Source organism: Neomonachus schauinslandi, chromosome 10, assembly GCF_002201575.2.
Source record: "Neomonachus schauinslandi chromosome 10, ASM220157v2, whole genome shotgun sequence".
NCBI classification, from domain to species: Eukaryota; Metazoa; Chordata; class Mammalia; order Carnivora; family Phocidae; genus Neomonachus; species Neomonachus schauinslandi.
The window spans coordinates 49,180,049-49,205,219 of record NC_058412.1 but is presented as its reverse complement, the minus strand read 5'-3'; the positions used below and the strand labels follow the sequence as shown (position 1 = coordinate 49,205,219).

The 25,171-nt window shown below is 37.7% G+C and overlaps 1 protein-coding gene across 1 annotated transcript in view; it reads left to right on the top strand.

Annotated features, from left to right (window-relative positions):
• ALMS1 (ALMS1 centrosome and basal body associated protein) overlaps positions 1-25,171 on the top strand; it is a 213,108-nt gene that overhangs the window by 8,165 nt on the left and 179,772 nt on the right. Inside the window, exon 2 of the mRNA XM_044918883.1 lies at positions 19,726-19,851. Coding sequence (XP_044774818.1) covers positions 19,726-19,851 — 126 coding nt within the window. The remainder of the gene's footprint in view (positions 1-19,725; positions 19,852-25,171) is intronic.

The window sequence follows — 25,171 nt, the reverse complement described above, 5'->3', positions numbered from 1 at the left end:
GAATTAGTAAAAATGGATACCCTCGTCTTATTCCTGAGCTTGGGGGAAAGCATCCAATTTTTTCACTGAAAGTAGGATGTTAGTTGTAGGTTTTTCATAGGTTCCCTTATCAGACTGATGAAATTTCTTTCTATTCCTAGTTTATGGAGTATTGTTTATCATGAAAGGTATTAGATTTTGTCAAATTATTCTATTATTTGGTATATTAATTGATATTAGATTGTTAAGCCAAGCATGCATTCTGGGGATAATTTACTTCATCATGGTGTATAAATATTTTACATGTAGTAAGATACGGGAACATACACACACACACACACACACGAATTTACTAGTATTTTTTATTTTATTTTATTTATTTATTTATTTATTTTTAATTTTTTTTTTTTAATTTGCGAGAGAGAGAATGAGAGAGAGCACGAGAGGGAGGAGCAGACTCCCTGCTGAGCAGGGAGCCCGATGGGGGACTCGATCCCGGGACTCCAGGATCATGACCTGAGCCGAAGGCAGTCGCTTAACCATCTGAGCCACCCAGGCGCCCATTTTACTAGTATTTTTTAAAAGAATTTTTTCATCTGTAGTCCCAAGATAATGGTCTATAGTTTTTTTGTGATGTTTTTGTCTGGCTTAGTATCCAGGTAATACTGGCTTCATAAAATGAGTTGAAAGTGTTCTTTCTGTTTGTTAAGGATTGGCATTATTAATTTTTTGACTGTTTAATAGATTATACCATATTGGTCTGGGCTTTTCTTTTGGGGAAGTATTTTAATGACTAATTGACTCTCTTTCCTTGCTCTATGTCTCTTTAGATTTTCTATTTCTTCTTGGATCAGTTTCAGTAATTTGTGTTTTCTAGGTGTTTGTCCATTTCTTCCAGGTTATCAAATTTCTTAACATGCAGTTTTTCATAGTATTTCCTTATAATTATTTATATTTCTGTAAGATTGGTAATGAAGTTCCCCTTGAATTTCTGATTTTAAGTGATACGAGTACTGTCTTTTTTTCTTGGTGAGTCTGGCTAAAGGATTTTCAATTTGGGGAATATTTTCAAAGACCCAACTTTTGGTTTCATTGATTTTTCTTTTTTTTTTTTTTTTTTAAGTTTTTTTTTTTTTTTTTTTTTTGGGAGAGAGAGAATGAGAGACAGAGAGCACGAGAGGGAAGGGGATCAGAGGGAGAAGCAGACCCCCCGCTGAGCAGGGAGCCCGATGCGGGACTCGATCCCGGGACTCCAGGATCATGACCTGAGCCGAAGGCAGTCGCTTAACCAACTGAGCCACCCAGGCGCCCCGGTTTCATTGATTTTTCATTATTCTCTATTTCATTTCTTTCTTTTCTTTTTTAAAGATTTTTATTTATTTGTCAGAGAGAGAGAGCGAGCACAAGCAGGGGGAGTGGCAGAGGGAGAGGCAGAAGCAGGCTCTCCGCTGAGAAAGGAGCCCCATGTGGGACTCGATCCCAGGACCCCATGGACCATGACCTGAGCCGAAGGCAGATGCTTAACCAACTGAGCCACCCAAGCGTCCCTATTTCATTTATTTCTATTTAAGTCTTATTTTCTTCCTTCTGTTTTCTTTGGGTTTAAGTTTCTCTTTTTTAGTTTAAGGTGCATGGGTAGGCTCTTGATTGAGATCTTTGTTCTGTTTGTAATGTACACATTTGTAGCTATAAATTTCCCTCTCAGCACTGCTTTAGCTGCAATCCGTAATTTTGGTATGTAGTATTTTTGTCATCATCTCAAAATATTTGAAAATTCTCTTTCAAGTTCTTTTTTTTGACCTGTTGGTTATTTAAGAGTCTGTTGCTTAATTTCCACCCATTTGTGAATTTACTCAATTTCCTTTTGTTACCAGTTTCTTTTTTTTTTTTAAGATTTTATTTATTTATTCGTAAGAGACAGAGAGAGAGAGAGAGGCAGAGGGAGAAGCAGGCTCCCCGCTGAGCAGGGAGCCCGATGCAGGACTCGATCCCAGGATCCTGGGATCGTGCCCTGAGCCGAAGGCACATGCTTAACCATCTGAGCCACCCAGGCGCCCCTTTTGTTACCAATTTCTGCCTTTATTCTGTTTTATTTGGAGAATAAACTTCTCATGTTTTCCTTTTTTTTTTTTTAAGATTATTTATTTATTTATTTATTTGACAGAGAGACACAGTGAGAGAGGGAACACAAGCAGGGGGAGTAGGAGAGGGAGAAGCAGGCTTCCCACAGAGCAGGGAGCCCAGTGCAGGGCTCAATCCCAGGACCCTGGGATCATGACCTGAGCTGAAGGCAGACACTTAACGACTGAGCCACCCAGGCGCCCCTCATGTTTTCAATTATTAAAAAATTTTGAGGCTTGTTTTATGGCCCAACATATGGTCTATCCTGGAGAATGTTCCATGGGTGCTTGAGAGGAATGCATATTCTGCTGCTCTGGGAGGGAAATGTTCTATTATATTTGTAGATCTATTTTGTTTATGGTGGCATTCACATTTTATATTTCCTTGTTGGTCTTTTGTCAAGGTGGCTATCCTTTCTTTTCTTTTTTTTTTTTTTTTTAAAGATTTTATTTATTTATTCATGAGAGACAGAGAGAGAGAGAGGCAGAGGAGAAGCAGGCTCCCAAGGACCAGGGAGCCCGATGCAGGACTCGATCCCAGGACCCTGGGATCACGACCTGAGCTGAAGGCAGACGCTTAACCATCTGAGCCACCCAGGCGCCCCTATCCTTTCTTTAAAGTAGACTTTTGGGAGCAATTTTTTTCCAGGAAAATTAAGCAGAAAATACAGAATTCCTGTATATTCCCTCCCCCTCCCCATTTTTCCTATTATTAACATCTCATACTAGTGTGGTACATTTGTTACAATTAGTAAGCCAATATTGATACATTATTTTTAATTAACGTCCATAGTTTATATTTGGGTTCACTCTTGATATGTTCTATGGATTTTGACAAATGTATAATGTCATATATCCACTATTACAGTATCGTACACGATAGTTTCACTGCTCTAAAAATCCCGTGCTGTACTACTTCATCCTTCTCTCTCTTCCTCTGAAACCCTATTAATGACTGATATTTTTACTGTCTCCATAGTTTTTGCCTTTTCCAGAAAATCATGTAGTTAGAATCATACAGGGGACGCCTGGGTGGCTCAGATGGTTAAGCATCTGCCTTCGGCTCAGGTCATGATCCCAGGGTCCTGGGATCGAGCCCCACATCGGGCTCTGTGCTCAGCAGGGAGCCCTTTTCTCTCTCTTCCTCTGCCTGCCTGTCTGCCTACTTGTGATCTCTCTCTCTCTCTATCAAATAAATAAAATAAAATAAATTTAAAAAAAAATCATACAGTATGTAGCCTTTTCAGAATGACTTCTTTCACCGAGCAATATGCATTTAAGTTTCCTCCATGTCTTTTTACAGTTTGATAGCTCATTTTTTTTTCTCCTTGACTTTTTTTTTATTGTGGTAAAATATCATAACATAAAATTTACCATTTTAACCATTTTTAAGTGGCATTACACATTTATTGTGTAACCACCACCATCATCCATCTCCAGAACTTTTTTTATCTTCCCAAACTGAAATTTCAACATCTCTGCCATATCCGAGTCTGGTTCTCATGCTTGCTCTGTCCCATCAAACTGTTTTTGTTTGTTTTTGCCTTTTAGTATGTCTTTTAATTTTTTGTTCAAAGTCAGATATTTACTAAATGAATATGATATGAAAGGAACTGAAGTAAATAGGCCTTCAGTGTGAAGTTTTTTTTATAAGATTTTATTTATTTACTTGAGAGAGAGAGAATGAGAGATAGAGAGCACGAGAGGGAAGAGGGTCAGAGGGAGCAGCAGACTCCCCGCTGAGCAGGGAGCCCGATGTGGGACTCAATCCCGGGACTCGAGGATCATGACCTGAGCCGAAGGCAGTCGCCCAACCAGCTGAGCCACCCAGGCACCCTAGTGTGAAGTTTTATATTTATCTGGCTAGAGGTAAGATTTTTACTGTTTGCTGTAGCTTTACGTGTTAGAGGCTAAAATTTCCTATGGTGAACTTGTTTTTGTCTTCTCTGTTATCTTTGGGTTTCTCTAAGGATTTATTCTTTTTTTTGTTTTTAAAGATTTTATTTATTTATTTGAGAGAGAGAGAGAATGAGAGACAGAGAGCATGAGAGGGAGGAGGGTCAGAGGGAGAAGCAGACTCCCTGCCAAGCAGGGAACCCGATGCGGGACTCGATCCCGGGACTCCAGGATCATGACCTGAGCCGAAGGCAGTCGCTTAACCAACTGAGCCACCCAGGCACCCACTAAGGATTTATTCTTAAATAAGATCTGAGATGTGCTTTCAGTTCTATTCCCCTATTATTATCAGGAGCCCTATTGATGCAGTAAGGTGTGTGTGTGGGGGAAGTGTTCTGTAGTCCTATTATTAAGTCTCAGTCTCCCCCCTCCCCCCTGGCTGTGATTTTCACTGGGGTTTTCATTGTCTGCCTCTTAAGTGAGACAGGAAGGCTAAAAGGGGGCTGGAGTTGGATATTTCTTTATGCCCATGTTGAAGGCCAGAGCAAGCTGGAGTTAGTTATTTCCCTTCCCCTAGGTCTCTTAGTCTCTGGTAGAACCCAAGTGGGTTAGGCTCTGGTAAAAATAGTTTCTTCTGAGGGCAGGTCTTATTAAGAACAGAACAGAATGCTCCGGTGTATTTCAAACTGGCTACTTTTCCCCTCCCCCTGCAGATTCGGTTCTAGACCATTACAATAAATTGAATATTGCCATAAAGCAAGTTGAAAGGAATTTTTTGTTTGCTCAGTGCACATAAAAGTTATGTTTACATTATACTGTAGTCTGTTATGCGTGCAATAGCATTACGTCTAAAACAACAATGTATACACCTTAATTAAATACTTTATTGCTAAAAAATGCTAACCATCATCTGAGCTTCTAGCAAGTTGTAATCTTTGCTGGTAGAGAGTTTTGCCATGATGTTGATAAGTGCTGACTGATCAGGGTGGTGGTTGCTTAAGGCTGGTGTGATTGTGGCTATTTCTTAAAATAAGACAACAATGAAGTTTGCGACATTGATTGTTGGTTTCATGAACGATTTCTCTGTAGCATGTGATGGTATTTGATAGCATTTTACCCACAGTAGAACTTTTTTTTTAAAGATTTATTTATTTTGAGAGAGAGAGAGGGAGAGAGAGAGAAGGGGGAGGGGCAGAGCGAAAGGGGGAGAGAGAACCTCAAGTAGATTCCCTGCTGAGTGCAGATCCCAATTTGGGGTTCCATCTCATGACCCTGAGATCATGACCTGGGCAAAATCAAGAGTTGAATGCTTAACCAACTGAGCCACGCAGGCGCTCCTCCACAGTAGAATTTCTTTCGGAATTGAAGTCAGTCCTCTCAAACCCTTGCCATTACAAGGTTATATAATATTTTAAGTCCTTTGTTGTCATTCCAACAGTCTTCACAGCATCGTCACAAAGAGTAGATTCCATCTCAAGAATTTTCTTTTCCTGTTCGTAAGAATCAACTCCTCATCCATTAAAGTTTTATCATGAGATTGTAGCAATTTGGTCACATCTTCAGGCTCTACTTCTAATTCTAGTTCTTTGACTATTTACATCATATCTGCAGTTACTTCTTCCACTGGTCTTGAACCCTCACAGTCATGCATGAGGGTTGGAGTCAACTTCTTTCAAACTCCTGTTCATGTTGATAATTTGACCTCTTCCCGTGAATCATGAATGTTCTTAATGTCATCTAGAATGATGAATCCTTTCCAGAAGGTTTTCAATTTAGTTTTCCCAGATCCATCAGAGGAATCTCTATCTGTGGCAGCTATAGTCTTATGAAATGTGTTTCTTTAATAATAAGACTTGAAGGTCCAAATGATTCCTTGATCCATGGGCTGCAGAATGGATGTTGTGCTAGTAGGCATGAAAACAACATTAGTCTTATTGTACATCTTCATGAAGGGTCTTGGGTGAGCAGGTGCGATGTCAATGAGTGGTAATATTTCGAAAGGAATCTTTTTTTTTTTTTTTTTCCTGAGCAGTAAGTGTCAATAGTGGGCTTAAAATATTTATTAAATCATGTTGTAAGTAGATGTACTGTCATCCAGGCTTTGTGTTTTCACTTATAGAGTCCAGGCAGAGTAGATTTAGCATAATTCTTTTTTTTTTTTTTTAAGATTTGATTTATTTATTTGTCAGAGAGAGGGAGAGAGAGAGAGAGTGTACAAGCAGCGGGAGCGGCAGGCAGAGGGAGAAGTAGGCTCCCTGCCGAGGAAGGAGCCCGATGTGGGACCCGATCCCAGGACCCTGGGATCATGACCTGAGCCGAAGGCAGACACTTAACCGACTGAGCCACCCAGGCATCCCAGATTTAGCATAATTGTTAAAGGCCCTAGGATTTTCAGAATGATAAATGAGCATTGGCTTCAACTTAAAGTCACCAGCTGCATTAGTCCCTAACAAGAGTCAGCCAGTCCTTTGAAGCTTTGAAGCCAGGTGTTGACTTCTTTCTAGCTATGAAAGTCCTAGATAGCATCTTTTCAAACATAAGGCTGTTTTGTCTACATTGAAAATCTGCTGTGTAGTATAGCTACCTTCATTAATTATCTTAGCTAGGTCTTCTGGATAACTTGCTGCACCTTCTACATCAGAACTTGCTGCTTTACCTTACACTTTTGTTATGGAGATGGCTTTTTTCCTTAAATCTCATGAGCCATCCTCTGCTAGTGTCAGACTTTTCTGCAGCATTGTCACCTCTCTCAGCCTTCATACAATTGAAGAGTTAAGGCCTTGCTGTGGATTAGGCTTTGGCTTATGGGAATGCTAGATTGTATGCTAAGAGTGTGTTTAGTTTTGTAAGAAACTGTCGAACTGTCTTCCAAAGTGACTGTACCATATTGCATTCCCATCATCATTCAGTAATGAATCAGAGTTCCTGTTACTCTGTACTCTGAGCAGCATTTGGTGTTGTCAGTGTTTGGGATTTTGGCCATTCTAGTAGGTGTATAGTGATGATCTCATTATTTTAACTTATAGTTCCCTAATGATAATATAATGTTGAGCATCTTCTCATGTTCTTGTTTTCCAGATGTATATCTCTTTTGATGAAGTATCTATTTACATCTATTGACCATTTTCTAATTGGGTTGTTTGTTTTTTGTATCACTGAATTTTAAGGGTTGTGTATTTTGGTTTATAGTCCTTTATCAGATGTCTTTTACAAATATTTTCCTAGTCTGTGGCTTGTCTTTTCATTCTTTTGACATTGTCTTTCATAGAACAGAAGTTTTTAGTTTTAATGAGTCTAATTTATTAATTATTTCTTTCAAGGATTGTTCCTTTGGTGTTGTACCTAAAAATTCATCATCATACCCAAGATCATCTAGGTTTTCTCCTATATTATCTCCTATGAGTTTTATAGTTTTCATAATTTCCCAGTTTGCGTTTACATCTATGATTGATTTTGAGTTAAATTTTGTGAAGCATGTAAAATTGCTATCTAGATTCATTTTTTTGCTTGCGGATGTCGAGTTGTTCCAGCACCATTTGTTAAAAAGACTGTCTTTGCTCCATTATATTGCCTTTGTTCCTCTGTTAAAGATTAGTTGACTATATTTATCTGGGTCTATTTATGGGCTTTGTTGTGTTACGGTGATCTATTTGTTCTTTTGCCAATGCTACACTGTCTTTTTTTTTTTTTTTAAGATTTTATTTATTTATTTGACAGAGAGAGAGACAGGGAGAGAGGGAACACAAGAAGGGGGCGTGGGAGAGGAAGAAGCAGGCTCCCCGCGGAGCACGGAGCCGGATGTGGGACTCGATTCCAGGACCCTGGGATCATGACCTGAGCTGAAGGCAGACGCTTAACGACTGAGCCACCCAAGCGCCCAATACTACATGGTCTTGATTGCTATAGCTTTATAGTGAGTCATGAAGTCAGGTAGTATCAGCTCTCCCACTTTGTCTTTAATTTTGTGTTGGCTGTTCTGGGTCTTTTGCCTTTCCTTAAAAACTTTAAATCAGTTTGTCAATACCCAAAACATAATTTGCCTAGAATTTTGATTGTGATTGGAATTGTGTTGAATCTATACATCATGTTGAGAGGAATTGACATATTGACAGTATTGAGTCTTCTAGACCATGGACATGGTAATTAGTTCCTCCTTGATTTCTTTCATCAGAGTTTTATAGTTTGCCTCATATAGATTTTGTACATATTTGGTTAAATTTATACCTAAGTGCTTTAATTTGGGGGGGTGCTAGTGTAAATGGTATTGTGTTTTAAATTTCAGATTCCAGTTGTTCATTGTTGGTATATAGGAAAGTGAATGACTTTTGCTCTGTTTTTTTAATGTCCAAGAATCATTCATAGGGGACGCCTTGGTGGCTCAGTTGGTTGAGCAGCTGTCTTTGGCTCGGGTCATGATCCTGGGGTCCTGGGATTGAGTCCTGCATTGGGCTCCCCGCTCAGCAGGGAGCCTGCTTCTCCCTCTGCCTGCCACTCCTTCTGCTTGTGCTCTCTCTCTGACAAATAAATAAAATCTTAAAAAAAATCATTTATAGAATATCCACTTTTTTGGAAATGGAGTATTGGAGTCTAATTATTGTTGAATTGTCCATTTTTCCTTCATTTCTTTCAGTTTTTACTGGGGGCTCTGATGTTAGGTGCATATGGATTTTTAATATGCATTCTTGGTAGATTGACTTTTATCATTGTGAAATGTTCCTGTTTATCTTGAGTAATTTTTTTTGTTTTAATATGTTTTTTAAAAAATATTTAAAAATTTTAATTCCAGTATAGTTAATATACAGTATTACATCTGTTTTAGGTGTACAGTATAATGATTCAACAATTCTATACATTACTCAGTGCTCTTCATGATTAGTATGCTCTTAATCCCTTTCCCCTATTTCATATACTATTTGTGGATGGTGTAAGAAAGTGGTCCAGTTTCATTCTTTTGCATGTAGCTGTCCAGTTTTCCCAACACCATTTGTTGATATTCTTGCCTCCTTTGTCAAACATTAACTGATTATATAATCAATTTATATTTGTTATTAATATTATATTATTTCTTGGCTCTCTGTTTTGTTCCATTGATCTATGTATTGTTTTTTTTTTTGTTGGTTTTTGTTTTTTGGTTTTTTTGGTGCCAGTACCATACTGTTTTGATTTTTATAGCTTTGCAGTATATCTTGAAATCTGGGATTGTGATACCTCCAGTTTTGTTCATCTTTTTCAAGATTACTTTGGCTATTTGGAGTCTTTTGTGGTTCCATACAAACTTTAGGATTATTTGTTCTAGTTCTGTGAAAGATGTTGCTGGTATTTTGATGGGGAGTGCATTAAATCTGTAGATTTCTTTGGGTAGTATGGACATTTTAACAATACTGGTTCTTCTAATCCATGAGCATGGAATATCTTTCCATTTGTGTTGTCTTCAATTTCTTTCATCGGTGTTTTTTTTTTTTTTGACAGAGACAGTGAGAGAGAGAACACAAGCAGGGGGAGTGGGAGAGAGAGAAGCTGGCTTCCCGCAGAGCAGGGAGCCCGATGCAGGGTTTGATCCCAGGACCCTGGGATTATGACCTGAGCCCAAGGCAGACACTTAACAACTGAGCCACCCAGGCGCCCCCAGTGTTTTATAGTTTTCAGAGTACCAAGTCTTTTACCTCCTTGGTTAAATTTATTCTTTTTTTTTTTATAAAGATTTATTTATTTATTTGAGAGAGCGAGAATGAGAGAGAATACATGAGAGTGGGGAGGGTCAGAGGGAGAAGCAGGCTCCTCGCTGAGCAGGGAGCCCGATGCGGGACTCGATCCTGGGACTCCAGGATCATGACCTGAGCTGAAGGCAGTTGCTTAACCAACTGAGCCACCCAGGCGCCCCGGTTAAATTTATTCTTAAGCATTTTATTATGTTTTAATATGTTTCATCTTGATATTACTATAGCCACTTTACCTCTTTTTTGATTATTTGCATAGTAAATCTTTTTTATCTATCCTTTAATTTTCAGCCTGTTTGTCTTTTTGGGCCTAAAGTGTGTCTCCTATAGACAGCATACAGTTGAATCTTCTTTTTCATGCAGTCTAACACAACATATGCCTTTGACTGGATTATTTAGTTCACTCACATTTAGTGTTATTGATATGTTTGGATTTATTTCTATTTAACTTTTTATTTTCTATATGTCTCATGTCTGTTTTGTTCCTTTAGTCCTTCTTATATTGCCACCTTTTGTGTTAAGTAGATAATTTTCTCTTATTTTATTCTAATTTTTAAAATTATAATTCTTGAGTTATTTTTAGGGCTTACAGTATGCATATTAACTTATCAGAATCTGCTTCAGATTCATTAGGACTTAGTTCCAATAACATATAGAAACTTTATGCCCATATATAGGTCCATTCTCTATCCCTTTTTAATGCTATTACTGCGAGGCATAGGTCTGTATGTTACATACTCAGCAATACATTGTTATAGTTAAAACTTCATAAAATCTTAGGTTTTTTGGGGCGCCTGAGTGGCTCAGTCAGTTAAGCGTCTGCCTTCAGCTCAGGTCATGATCGAGCCCTGCATTGGGCTCCCTGCTCAGCAGAGAGCCTGCTTCTCCCTCTCCCTCTGCCTGCCATTCTGACTGTCTGTGCTCTCTCTCTGTCAAATAAATAAATAAGTAAAATCTTTAAAAAAATAACAATAATGGCTAACATTTAAAAAAAATCTTAGGTTTTTTTGAAGAATTTGGCAGAAGGGAGAATAACAATTATATATTTGTAGAGATTGATATATTAACCTTCTTATTTTCCCTTTTTTACACTCATTTCTTCCCTTTTGAGTTATTATCTGGTGTCATTTCCTTATTACATTGTGACTCTATTCCTGTTATCTCCTTTGTGCTGTCATTATCGAATGTATTTCTATGTTATAGCCCAACAATACAATTATATATATATATTGTTTCATACAGTTGCTTTTTATTTTTATTTTTTTAAAGATTTTATTTATTTATGTGAGACAGAGAGAGCACAAGTGGGGAGGAGGATCAGAGGGAGAGGGAGAAGCAGATTCCTCGCTGAGCAGGGAATCTGGCACAGGACTGTCCCAGGACCCTGAGATCATGATCTGAGCCGAAGGCAGACTCCCAGCTGATTGAGCCACTCAGGTGCCCCTACAGTTGCTTTTTTAAATCAGTGAAAGGAAGAAGGGAAAAGAAATACGCAGTTATACTGTCTTTTGCAATTACCTGCAAAATTGCTTTGATTGGCTCTTTTTGTTGTTTTCCATAAATTTGAATTACTCACTGGTGTCACTTGCTTTCATCCTGAAGAACTTCCCTTAGTAATTCCTGTAAAACCGGATTGTGATTAACAAATCTTCTGTTTCATCTGGGGCTTAAATTTTTTTTCTTTGTTTTTTTTTTTTTTTTACTTTTATTATTATTTATTTATTTTTAAGTTAACATATAATGTATTATTGGTTTTGTTGACTGTTTCCTTTGCTGTGCAAAAGCTTTTTATCTTGATGAAGTACCAATAATTCATTTTTGCCTTTGTTTCCCTTGCCTTTGGAGACATGTCTAGCAAGAAGTTGCTGCGGTCGAGGTCAAGGGGTTGCTGCCTGTGTTCTCCACTAGGATTTTGGTGGATTCCTTTCTTCCATTTAGGTCTTTCATCCATTTTGAGTCTATTTTTGTGTATGGTGTAAGGAAATGGTCCAGTTTCGTTCTTCTGCATATGGCTCTCCAATTTTTCCAACACCATTCGTTGAAGAGACTGTCTTTTTTCCATTGGATATTCTTTCCTGCGTTGTCGAAGATTCGTTGACCATAGAGTTGAGGGTCTGTTTCTGGGCTCTCTATTCTGTTCCTTTGATCTGTGTGTCTGCTTTTGTGCCAGTACCATACTGTCTTGATGATGACAGCTTTGTAATAGAGCTTAACGTCCGGAATTGTGATGCCGCCAGGTTTGCTTTTCTTTTTCAACATTCCTCTGGCTATTCGGGGTCTTTTCTGGTTCCATACAAATTTTAGGATTATTTGTTCCATTTCTTTGAAAAAAGTTGATGGTGTTTTGATAGGGATGGCATTGAATGTGTAGGTTGCTCTAGGTAGCATTGACATTTTCACAGTATTTGTTCTTCCAATCCATGAACATGGAACGTTTTTCCATTTCTTTGTGTCTTCCTCAATTTTTCATGAGTGTTCTGTAGTTTTCTGAGTACAGATCCTTTGCCTCTTTGATTACATTTATTCCTAGATATCCTGTGGTTTTGGGTGCAATTGTAAATGGGATTGACTCCTTAATTTCTCTTTCTTCTGTTTCATTGTTAGTGTATAGAAATGCAACTGAGTTCTAGCAATTTTGGAGTGGAGTCTTTTGGGTTTTCCACATAGAGTATCATGTCATCTGTGAAGAGTGAGAGTTTGACTTCTTTCTTTGCCAATTTGGATGCCTTTTATTTCTTTTTGTTATCTGATTGCTGAGGCTAGGACTTCTAGTACTATGTTGAACAGCAGTGTTGATTGTGGACATCCCTGCTGTGCTCCTGACCTTAGGGGAAAAGCTCTGTTTTTCCCCACTGAGAATGTTATTTGCTGTGGGCTTTTTGTATATGGCTTTTATGATATTGAGGTATGTTCCCTCTACCCCTACACTGTGAAGAGTTTTAATCAAGGAAGGATGCTGTACTTTGTCAAGTGCTTTTTCTGCATCTACTGAGAGGATTATATGGCTCTTGTTCTTTCTTTTATTAATGTAATGTATCACATTGATTGATTTGTGGATGTTGAACCACCCTTCCAGCCCAGGAATAAATCCCACTTGGTTATGGTGAATAATCCTTTTAATGTACTGTTGGATCCTATTGGCTAGTATCTTGGTGAGATTTTTTTTTTTTTAAAGATTTTATTTATTTATTTGACAGAGAGAGAGTTAGCGAGAGCAGGAACACAAGCAGGGGGAGTGGGGGAGGGAGAAGCAGGCTTCCCGCAGAGCAGGGAGCCCGATGTGGGGCTCCATCCCAGGACCCTGGGATCATGACCTGAGCCGAAGGCAGATGCTTAATGGCTGAGCCACCCAGGCGCCCCAGTGAGAATTTTTGCATCCATGTTCATCAGAGAAATTGGTTTGTAATTCTCCTTTTTTCGTGGGATCTTTGTCTGGTTTTGGGATCAAGGTAATGCTGGACTCATGGAAAGAGTTTGGAAGTTTTCCTTCCATTTTGATTTTTTGGAACAGCTTCAGAATTAATTCTTCTTTAAATGTTTGTTAGAATTCCCTTGGGAAGCCATCTGCCCTGGGCTCTTGTTTTTTGAGATTTTTGATTACTGCTTCAATTTCCTTGCCGGTTATGAGTCTGTTCAGGTTTTCTTTTTCTTCCTGTTTCAGTTTGGGTAGTTTATACGTCTCTAGGAATGCATCCGTTTCTTCCAGATTGCCTAATTTGTTGGCATATCCTTGCTCATAATATGTTCTTATAATTGTTTGTATTTCTTCTGTGTTGTTGGTTGTGATCCCTCTTTCATTTATAATTTTTTTTTTTTTAATTTGGGTCCTTTTTCTTTTCTTTTTGATAAGTCTCGCCAGGGGTTTATCATCTTATTAATTCTTTCAAAAACCAGCTTCTAGTTTCATTGATCTGTTCTACTGTTCTTTTGGTTTCTGTTTCATTGATTTCTGCTCTAATCTTTATTATTTCTCTTCTCCTCCTGGGTTTAGGCTTTATTTGCTCTTCTTTTTCCAGCTCCTTTAGGTGTTGGGTTAAGTTTTGTATTTGAGACTTTTCTTGTTTCTTGAGAAAGGCTTGTATTGCTGTATACTTCCCTCTTAGGACCACTTTTCCTGCATCCCAAAGATTTTGAACAGTTGTGTTTTCATTTTCATTGTTTCCATGAATTTTTAAAATTCTTCTTTAATTTCCTGGTTGACCCATTCATTCTTTAGTAGGATGCTCTTTAGTTTCCATGTATTTGAGTTATTTCCAAATTTCCTCTTGTGATTGAGTTCAGGTTTCAAAGCATTGTGGTCTGAAAATATGCAGGGAATGATCCCAATCTTTTGGTACCGGTTGAGACCTGATTTGATCCAGGATATGATCTATTCTGGAGAATGTTCCATGTGCACTAGAGAAGAATGTGTATTCTGTTGCTTTAGGATGGAATGCTCTGAATATTTCTGTGAAGTTCATCTGGTCCAGTGTGTCACTCAAAGCCCTTGTTTCCTTGTTGATCTTCTGCTTAGATGATCTATTGCAGTGAGTAGGGTGTTAAAGTCCCCTATTATTATTCTATCAGTGTGTTTCTTTTGCTTTTGTTATTAATTGGTTTATATAATTGGCTGCTCCCATTTAGGGGCATAAATATTTACAATTGTTAGATCTTCTTCTTGGATACACCCTTTAATTATGATATAGCGTCCTTCCTCATCTTTTATTACAGTCTTTGGCTTAAAATCTAATTTGTCTGATATAAGGATAGCTACCCCAGCTTTCTTTTGATGTCCATTAGCATGGTAAATGGTTTTCCACCCTCTCACTTTCAATCTGGAGGTGTCTTTGGGTCTAAAATGAGTCTCTTGCAGACAGGATATTGATGAGTCTTGTTTTTTATCCAGTCTGATACCCTGTGTCTTTTGATTGGGGCTTTTAGCCCATTTACATTCAGAGTAACTATTGAAATATATGAATTTAGTGCCATTGTATTACATTTAAAGTCACTGTTTCTGTATATTGTCTCTGTTCCTTTCTGGTCTTTGTTACTTTTGGGCTCTCTCTTTGCTTAAAGGATCCCCTTTAATATTTCTTGCAGGGCAGGTTTAGTGGTCACAAATTATTTTATTTTATTTTTTTCATTACATCATGTGCCCTCCTTTATTAACATATAATGTATTATTTGTTTCATGAGTACAGGTCTGTGATTCATCAGTCTTACACAATACACAGTGCTCACCACAACGTATACTCTCCCCAGTGTCCATCACCTAGCCACCCTGTTCCCCCCAGCCCCCTCCGCTCGAGCAACCCTCAGTTTGTTTCCCGAGATTAAGAGTCTCATGTGGTTTCTCTCCCTCTCTGGTTTCATCTTATTTCATTTTTTCTTCTCTTCCCCTCTGATCTTCTGCTTGTTTCTCAAATTCCACATATCAGTGAGATCATATGATAATCGCCTTTCTCTGACTTATTTTGCTTAGCATAATACCCTCTAGTTCTATTCACGTGTTGGTGTTTTTTTTTCTGATGGCTGCATAATATTCCATTGTATATATATACACCACATCTTTATCCATTCATCTGTCGATGGACATCTGGGTTCTTTCCATAGTGGCTATTGTGGACATTGTTGCTATAAACATTGGGGTGCAGGTGCCCCTTTGGATTACTACATTTGTATCTTTGGGGTAAATCCCTAGGAGTGCAATTGCTGGGTCGTAGGGTAGTTCTGTTTTCAACTTTTTGAGGAACCTCCATACTGTTTTCCTGAGTGGCTGCACCAGCTTGCATTCCCACACAAATTCTTTTAGTTTCTGTTTGTCCTGGAAGCTTTTTATCTCTCTTTCTATTTTGAATGACTCCTAGCTGGATAAAGTATTCTTGGATGCATATTTTTCTCATTTAGCACCCTGAGTATATCATGCCAGTCCTTTCTGGCCTGGCACATCTCTGTGGATAGGTCTGCTGCCAGTCTGATGTTTCTACCCTTGTAGGTTCTTGTCCTAAGCTGCTTTCAGGATTTTCTCTTTGTCTCTGAGATTTGCATGTTTCACTATTATATGTCAGGGTGTTGAGCTATTTTTATTGATGTTGAGGGGCGTTCTCGGTGCCTCCTGGAGTTGAATGCCTGTTTCCTTCCCCAGGTTAGGGAAGTTCTCTGCTATAATTTTTTCCAATATACCTCCTACCCCCTCCTACTTTTCTCTTCTTCTGGGATCCCAATTCTAGTATTATTTTGCTTTATGGTATCACTTATCTCTCGAATTCTACCTTCGTGATCCAGTAGTTGTTTATCTTTTTCTCAGCTTCTTTATTCTCCATCATTTGGTCTTCTATATCACTAATTCTTCTGCCTCATTTATCCTAGCAGTTAGAGCCTCCATTTTTTATTGCATCTCATTAATAGCCTTTTTTATTTTGACTTGATTAGATTTTAGTTCTTTTGTTTCTCCAGAAAGGGATTCTCTGTGTCTTCTATGCTTTTTCCAAGCCCAGGTAGTATCTTTTTTTTTTTTTTTTTTGTTAAAGATTTTATTTATTTGACAGAGAGAGACACAGCGAGAGAGGGAACACAAGCAGGGGGAGTGGGAGAGGGAGAAGCAGACTTCCTGTGGGACAGGGAGCCCAATGCGGGGCTCGATCCCAGGACCCTGGGGTCATGACCTGTGCCGAAGGCAGATGCTTAATGACTGAGCCACCCAGGCGCCCCCCAGGTGGTATCTTTATAATCATTATTCTGAACTCTAGTTCTGACATCTTACTTGTATCTGTACTGATTAGGTCCCTGGCAGTCAGTACTGCCTCTTGTTCTCTTTTTTGAGGTGAGTTTTTTCCATCTTGTCATTCTGTCTTGTAGAAAGTGGACTCATTTCTATTTGTAGAGTTGCAGCTATCCTTTTTTTAGATCTCTGGTTGAGTTTGCAGGTGTTCAGAATGATATGATAGCTATCTAGCTGAATTCCTGGGACCAGACGAAACTAAGGTCTCCTACTCCTCCACCGTATTGGACTATCTCTTGCTTTTTTTTTTTTTTTTTAATGTATGCCTTTACAGCTGTAAATTTCCTTTTAGTACTGCTTTTGGCATCCCATAAGTTCTGGTATTTTGTATCTTCATATTCATTTGTGTCAGTTTTTTTAATTTTCCCTTGTTTGACCTATTGGTTTTTTAAAGAGTGTGGTGTTTAATTTCCATATATTTGTGGAAATTTCCAGTTTTTTCTGTGCTCTTGATTTCTGGTTTCATTCCATTGTGATTGGAAAAGACACTGTATGTCAGTCTTCTTGAGTTTGTTAAGACTTTAGTGGCCTAACATGTTCTAGCCTAAAGAATGTTCCATATGTACTTGAAAAAAATGTATATTCTGCTGTTTTTAGGTGGATTGTTCTGTATATATGTGTTAGGTCCAGTTGTTGTATAGTGTTGTTCAGTTCCTCTATTTTCTTATTGTTCTTCTGTATGGTAGTTTTATGCATTATTGAAAGTTAGGTATTGAAGTCTTTTAATATATTGTGTTGCTGTGTATTTTTTCTCCAAGTCTTTTCTTTTTTTTTTTTTTTTTTAGAGATTTTATTTATTATTTGACAGAGACACAACGAGAGAGGGAACACAAGCAGGGGGAGTGGGAGAGGGAGAAGCAGGCCTCCCGCGGAGCAGGGAGCCCGATGTGGCACTTGATCCCATGACCCTGGGATCATGACCTGAGCCGAAGGCAGACGCCTAACAACTGAGCCGCCCAGGCGCCCCTCTCCAAGTCTTTAAAAATTTGCCTCATTGATTTGGGAGCTCTGGGGTTGTGTGCATAAATAGTTGTAATTGCTTTATCTTCTTGGTGATTTGACCCTTTTATGATTTTAATCTTTTTCGTCTGAATTTGTAATAGGTACTCCTGTGCCCTTTTGGTTACTATTTGCATGGAATATCCTTTTCCATCCTTTTACTTTCAGCCTATATGTGTCCTTAGATCTTAAGTGTTTATCTCATAGGCAGCTTATATTTGGAAGACTACTAACCTTTAATATTAAAAACTTACTCAGGGAAGGGCTCTTTCAAACTGTTAATTTATACCAAAAAACATTTAATCTCAGATGAAGAGCTGATGACACCTGCTTAGTTTTGAAGCATTCATCTTAAGAATCTTCAATTATTTGGGTTATATTCAGAGGCAATAGTGGGAAAGTTGATCAAACATATAGGAATATGTTAGAAATTAGTTTTCTTGATGACGTTTAAACAGATAGGTGATAAAAATAGGAAGTCTGGGGAATGGATTTTTTAATAAGAGGTTTTCTTTTAACATTTAATTTTAATTTTCAGGTTTTCTTTAAACTGATAAAAGTGAGGGGTAATGTTCGTTTTATCATACATTGGGTTCTCAAAGTGCTAGTTTCTTAATATTTTATCATTCATTAGTTTCCTACAGATATTCTAATGAATTGAACTCTTTTTTTATAAGCTGTTGTGAAGCAACTCTTTTCAAAGGCAAGACCCCTTGGTCCACAACCAGCATTATTTAGCTGCAGTGACTAGCCATTTTGAACATTTATGTTGGCATTCTTTCCTGGAGGGCTCAAAGAAGGCTGTGCCAAAACATTGGCTGTATTGTTACATATTTAAGGATTTCAGATTGCCAGACTGCATTTGAAAAACCTCTTGGAAGAATTGATATCTTAGAAATCTCTTTAGTTATTGAATAGATTTTAAATAAGCTGGCCTTTCTGTGACCAAAAACATATTGTTATAAGTTCCCTCTGTAAAAATGTTCTGTTAGTGTAGTAACAGTGTTTTAAATCTGGAAAAAATCTGATGGCCTTGGATTTCCTTCAGAGGCTCTTTCACATTTGTGGTTATTAATATTTTGTTAGCATTCGTCTTTTCTTGGCTTATAACTGCCTGTTTTACTTTTATAACTTCCCTTTTAATGGACATTGTGGGTTTATATCTTTGAGGATCTGAGATACTCATTTTAAAGTTTTTTGAAAGTATAGTTTGTAATTGCATTTTTAGTAGGAGTGTTTTTTTGTTTTCTCTTTTGATGTATCCTTCACTACCTGGTGTTTTTGTGGTTGTCTTTACTTTGCTCCTTGTGGCTGCTTTTTTAAAAAAGAGGTCTTATATTGAAGCTTTGGATTTTTATTATCCAGGAATATTGGAGAAAATCTCAGGAACCAGTCCCTGAACCAGTGGGTGACTTGACCCAGCTCATTTTTGTTTGATTGCCTTGGATCTTTTCCATTTGCATTGCTTCAGCCTTGAGCTGTAGTCACAGCTTTTATTGCTGCCTTTCACAGTTGAGGGAGCCCTGCTCCAACCCCTGACCTCACAGAATGAGCCTGATGTTTGTTCCCACTGTCCCCACTATGAGTTGATTTTAGTCCCTATTATTAGAGTTCATTTCTTAGGTGTCTCAAATAGTAAGATTTTAAAATAAGTAACTTGCTTTTTTCTGCTTGCTTTTATTTCTTGAGGTTAAGGAACTGCCATGGTTTATTGGAAAGTACATTGAGTTCTAACTGGATAACCTTAAGACTCTTTTAATTTTTTTAAAGATTTATTTATTTGAGAGAGAGAGAGCATGCATGCACGAGGGCAACCTGAGGGGTGGGCAGAGGGAGAGAGAGAATCCCAAGCAGACCCTGCACTAAGCACAGAGCCTGACACCAGACTGGATCTTACGACCCCGAGGTCATGACCTGAGCTGAAAGGAAGAGTCGGATTCTTAACCAACTGAGTCACCCAGGCGCTCCTGTTTTTTTATTTTTAAGTGAAGGTAGAAATTTGGAAAGTGGTTGTGGAGTTGAATTGTTATATATATATTTGGGCAGTGGTTGTGGAGTTGAAATGTTTTATATATATATACATATATATGTATGTATATATTTATGAAAGTATATGTGTATATATATGTATGTAAATATTTATGAAAGTGCTTTAGAATCTGAGAAGTATAAGCTAAAGTTTAGATTTTGTTTATTATTATTTAATAACAGTGATTTTGTTACTACTCTATTTAAATCTGCTTTTGATTTTCAGGTTGTTCCATTGACCTGTCATGTATGGCAACAGCCACTATATCAAGGCAATAGTCGGACACAGATTTCTGATACTACTGTGGTCTCTGTGGAAAAAACAGCTCGGTGGAGGTCTAAGGCTGATCAGGTCTGTCTTGTGTAACTGGCAAACTATTTTTCTTTTCATAAGCAGCATGAGAAATTCTGATTTAGCTGTTAAGAATAGTAAGAGGTGAATTACTTTAATATTCCATTTTTCTAATAGATCTTTAACAATTTTAATTATAGAGAATAGTATTTCAGTTTCTTTTTTGTCTCAGGACTCCTTTACATTCTTCATAGGTATTTTAAGCATTTTTTGTTCATATGGATTATCTATATTGATATTTAGTTTACTAGAAATTAAAAATTTAAAAATATTAAAATAATAAACCCATTATATATTAGCATAATGTATTTTTAAAATGAAAACTATTTTCCAAGACAAAAAAATTAGTTGAAAGAGTGGCATTGTTTTACATTTTTGCATCTCTCTTTAATGTCAGGCGTAATAAAAGATGGTATATTAGACAGGGTTCTCCAGAAAAACAGAACCAATAGGAGACTTACACACACACACACACACACACAAAATAAGGAATTTGCTCTTGTAATAGCTGAGAATTCTAAGATCTGCAACCTGGAGACCTAGGAGAGCTGATAGTATAGTATAGTCATAGTCTGAATCCAAAGGCCTGAGAACCAGGAGAACTAACTGGTGTAAGTTCTATTCTGAATCCAAGTCTAAAGGCAGGAGAAGACCTATGTGCCAGCCTTAAGACCATCAGGCAGAGAGAGTGAATTCTGTTTTGCTCAGCCTTTTGTTCCATTCAGGCCTTTAATGGATTAGATGAGGCTTGCCCACAGTGGAAAGGACAATCTGTTTTACTCAGTCTGTGGATCAAATGTTAATCAGATGTTAATCTAGACATACAGAATAATGTTTAACCAAATATCTGGGCAGCTGGTGGCTCAGCCAAGTTGACACATAAAATTAACCATCACAATTGGATTCTCATATCTGCTTCTGCATTTAGTCTGTTGGGATACATTGAAGTATTGGAAAAAAAATCTGGCCTTACTTAGATACATAGAAAAGGGAGCTGCACATAGATTTCCTGGAAGAGTGTCTGTGATTGCCAGGGATCTTTGGGCCACACTTTGAGAACCACTAATCTAGAGTATAGTCATAAATTTAGAAGAAATGGAAAACTTGTGAGCAGATAGGAGAGAAGCTTACATATGTTTGTTGGAGGAAAAATGTAGCCTTATTCATAATGGTTAAATATATAAGGTTGATTATCTAATAACTTGGTTATCAGATTTCTTCTGGTACCTTCAATTCCCCCTAAATTGCAGTGATTATCCATTTGATGCAAGATATGGAGGAAGGAAATTTGCTATCATCAAGGGAAAGAAAGGGGTTAAAAGAAACCTTGACCAGAAAGTGCATAGTACTCTGGGACCATTAAATGAAAGGGGGATTGCAATAGATTGAACTGTATGCCCCCAAATGTGTTAAAGTCCTAATCCCCAGTACTTTAGAATGTGTCCTTATTTAGAAATAGGGTGATTGCAGGTATAACTTAGATGAGGTCATACTGTAGTATGGTAGGCCTTTAATCCAATATAACTGATATCCTCATAAGAGAGGAGAACAGCATGTGAGAGAGACACACAGGAAGAAGTCAGCCTTGTGAAGACAAAGGCAGAGACTGGAGATATACTGCCACAAGCCAAGGAGTGCCTGGGGCTACCTGAGGGTAGAAGAGGTAAGGGAGGATCCTCCCCTAGAGGCTTTGGGTGGAGTGTGGCCCTGCCAACACCTTGATTCCAGACTTCTAGCCTCCAGACCTCTAGCCTGTGAGAAAATAAATTTCTGTTGTTTTGAGCCCCCCAATTTGTGTAACTTTGTTATGGCAGTCCTAGGAAATGAATATATGGATATATCCCCAAATAGTTTCATATTCTCTGAGGACATATTTATGGTAGAGCATGGTCCAAAAATAGGTGTCTTCCTTTTTGTCCCTGTCTTATGATATATATGCCATGAAAAAAAATAAAATATATGTCATGGATAGATCCTGTAGCTCTTTATTTCTGCCTTTATGCCTGGGTTCCTCAGCGTAGCTGGAGCATTATGCCACTTTCTTATTTCCTCCCCTCTTTTCTCCTTGTTATTCTGTTCATTCATCTTTGTTGCTGTTGTCTGAGTTACCTCTCTTTATTCATTGAAAACTATAGCTTTTGTTACACTGTTCTCAGTTTCTTTCACTTCAGCTTTTATTAACCATGTAGTGCCTAAAACACCTGGATCTTTGATCTAACCTTCACAGATCTTTTCCTCCATTTCTCCTCCTAAACTGCTACCCCTACTAGGTTACTCATCCCATGGTCACAGTCTAGACCATGTCACCTCCAGCAGCTTGAGTACAAATGTCTCATCCTCTCTTCCCCTCCAGCTACTGTTTGGTTTAATATTCTGCTCCCTGATAAATGAAATTTTCAAGAATTTTCTCTCTCCATTTCCTGCTATGTTAACCTCATTGATGTAGAATTTAAATACAGCAATCCTCACTCTTTTAGGTATACAGTTTGATGAGCTTTGACAAATATATACAGTCATATAACCACTACCACATTTGAGATACACAAGATTGCCATGACTCCAGAAAAGTTCCCTTGTGCCTCACTATAATCAGTCATCTCCCCATCCTTAGTCCCTGGCAACCACTGATCTGATTTTTGTCCTTATAGTTTTGCCCTTTCAGAATTAAAGTGTATAGGTTTTCAAATCTGGCTTCTTTCACTTAGCACGTGCTTTTGAGATTTATCCATATTGTTGTATGAATCAATAGTTGGTTCTTTTTAATTTTTTATTGCTGAGTAGTATTCCATACAGGTGAAGGTTTTTGGTAGAGAAATGGTTTCATTCTCTTGGTAAATAGTTAGGAATGAGATTGCTGGCTGATAAAGTAATTGTATATTTAATGTTATGAGAAAGTACTAAACTGTTTTCCAAAGTGGCTGTGCCATTTTGCCTTCCCTCATAATATATGAGAGTTCTAGTTGATTTGCATCCTTGCCAGTTCTTGGTATTGCCAGTTGTTTTGTTTTAAAATTTTTAGCCATTTTACACCTAGGAGTATTATGGTGTCCTATTGTGGTTTTACTATGCATTTTCCTAATGACTAATGATATTGTACATCTTTTTGTGTGCTTATTTGCCACCCATGTTTCTTCTTTAATGTAGGGTCTTTTAAAATCTCTTCCCCATTTTTAATGGCTTATTTATTCCATTTGTTGAGTTTGGAAGTTGTTTATAAATTCTAGATGCAACTTTATCAAATGCATATTTTGCAAGTATTTTTTCCCACTCTATGGTTTTTCTTTGAATTCTATGTATCGGGATGCCTGGGTGGCTCAGTTGGTTAAACGTCTGCCTTCAGCTTAAGTCATGATCCCAGGGTCCTGAGATTGAGCCCCACATTGGGCTTCCTGCTCAGTGGGGTGTCTGCTTCTCCCTCTGCCTGCCACTCCCCCTGCTTGTGCTCTCTCTCTGACAAATAAATGAATAAAATCTTTAAAAAAAACACATAAAAAATGAATTTTATGTATCTTTTGAAGAACAGAAGCTTTGATTTTGATGAAGTTGGTGTATAGATTTTGGATTTTTTTTATGGTTTGTATTCTTGTGTTCTGAGAAATTTTTTCCTAATCCTATGCCACAAAGATTTTATCCTATATATTTTTCTAGAACAAGGTTTCTCAGCCTTGGCACTTTTGACATTTTGGGCTAGATAGTTCCTTATTGTGTGGAGCTGTCCTGTATGTTGTAGTGGTTAGCAGCCTCCTTGACCTTTCCCCACTAGATATCAGTAGTAATCCCCTGTGTTGTAACCATGAAACATGTCTCCAAACATTGCCGAATGTCCTGTGGTGGAGGGAAAAGGGAGTGTGAAAATTTTACCCAGTTGCGAACCACTGTTTCTGAAGTTTTATAGTTCTAGTTTTACATTTATTATCTATAATCCATTTTGAGTTGGTTTTTGTATATGATGTGAAGTAAGGGTCCAGCTTTATTTTTTTACATATGAATATTTAATTGTCATTCCAACACCATTTGCTGAAAATACTATCTTTTTGTCTAGTGCTTCCTTGGCATCTTTATCAAAAACAGATTGACTGTATATGTGTTGGTCTATTTCTGGACTCTATTCCATTGATTTATATGTCTGTCATGCCAATCCCACACTCTTAATTACTATACTGTCTTGAAATCAGGTAGTGTGAGTTCTCACACTTTGTTCCTCTTTTGAAAAATGGTTTTGTTTATGTTAGATTCTTTTAATTTCTGTACAGATGTTAGAATCAGCTTGTCTATTAAAAAAGCCTGCTGGAATTTTGATTAAGATTGCCTTGAGTCTATACATCAATTTGGAGAGAATTGACATCTTAATAATATTTGAGTTCTCTAATCCACAAACACAACGGTTCTTTCAGTTTCATTTAGGTGTTTAATTTTTTCATCAGTGTTTTGTTGTCTTCGGTGTACCAAACTTAACACGTTTGTGTTAGACTGACCTTTTTCTTTTATTTAAAAAACATTGCTTTTATTAAGGTATAATTAATTTTATTGATGTTTTTAAAAATTTCAATTTCCTATTGATTGCAAGTATATGAAGATATAAATGACTATATTGAACTTGTATCCTGTGACCTTGCTAATCACATTTACTGGTTTTAGGAGTAGCTCTTTTGTAGATTTTTTTAGGACTTTTTTATTTTTATTTTTTGAGAGAGGGAGAGAGAGCAGAGAGGGGCAGAAGGAGAGAGAGAATCCCAAACAGGCTCCACACCCAGCAGAGAGTCTGCTGGGGCTTGATCACATGACCCTGAGATCATGACCTGAACTGAAATCAAGAGTCAGACGCCTCATCAGCTGAGTCACCCAGGCGCCCCTAGGACTTTCTAAGTAGACAATTATATCAACTGTATTTTTTTCCTTTTTAATATATGTACCTTATATCACCAGTTAGGATCTACTTATTATTTTACTTAATCTACTTTGTGTTCTGACCTCAACTCTGTGAAAGCAAGTTTTGCCAACATTTGTATAGCTGAATACAGTGAGCACTTTTCTGTCCTCATTTTAACTGCAATAAATAGCTTTGACACTGTTAACCATTGCATAACTTCTTAAAATCATTTCCTTTCTTAGCTTCTACTAGTTTTCTTTCTACTCTTCTGCTATTCTTAGTTTCCTTTGCTGCTTTATCTCCCTCCCCCCCCCCCCCCCCCCCCAACCTTTGAAATCAAAGGTTGCAAGCTGTGGGCCTGAATAATGGCCAAATGTGGTTTTCAGGGGAAAATAAATTTTTTTTTGGCACAGTGTTTTTAAAATTTTGAAATAGAATACTTTAAAGTGG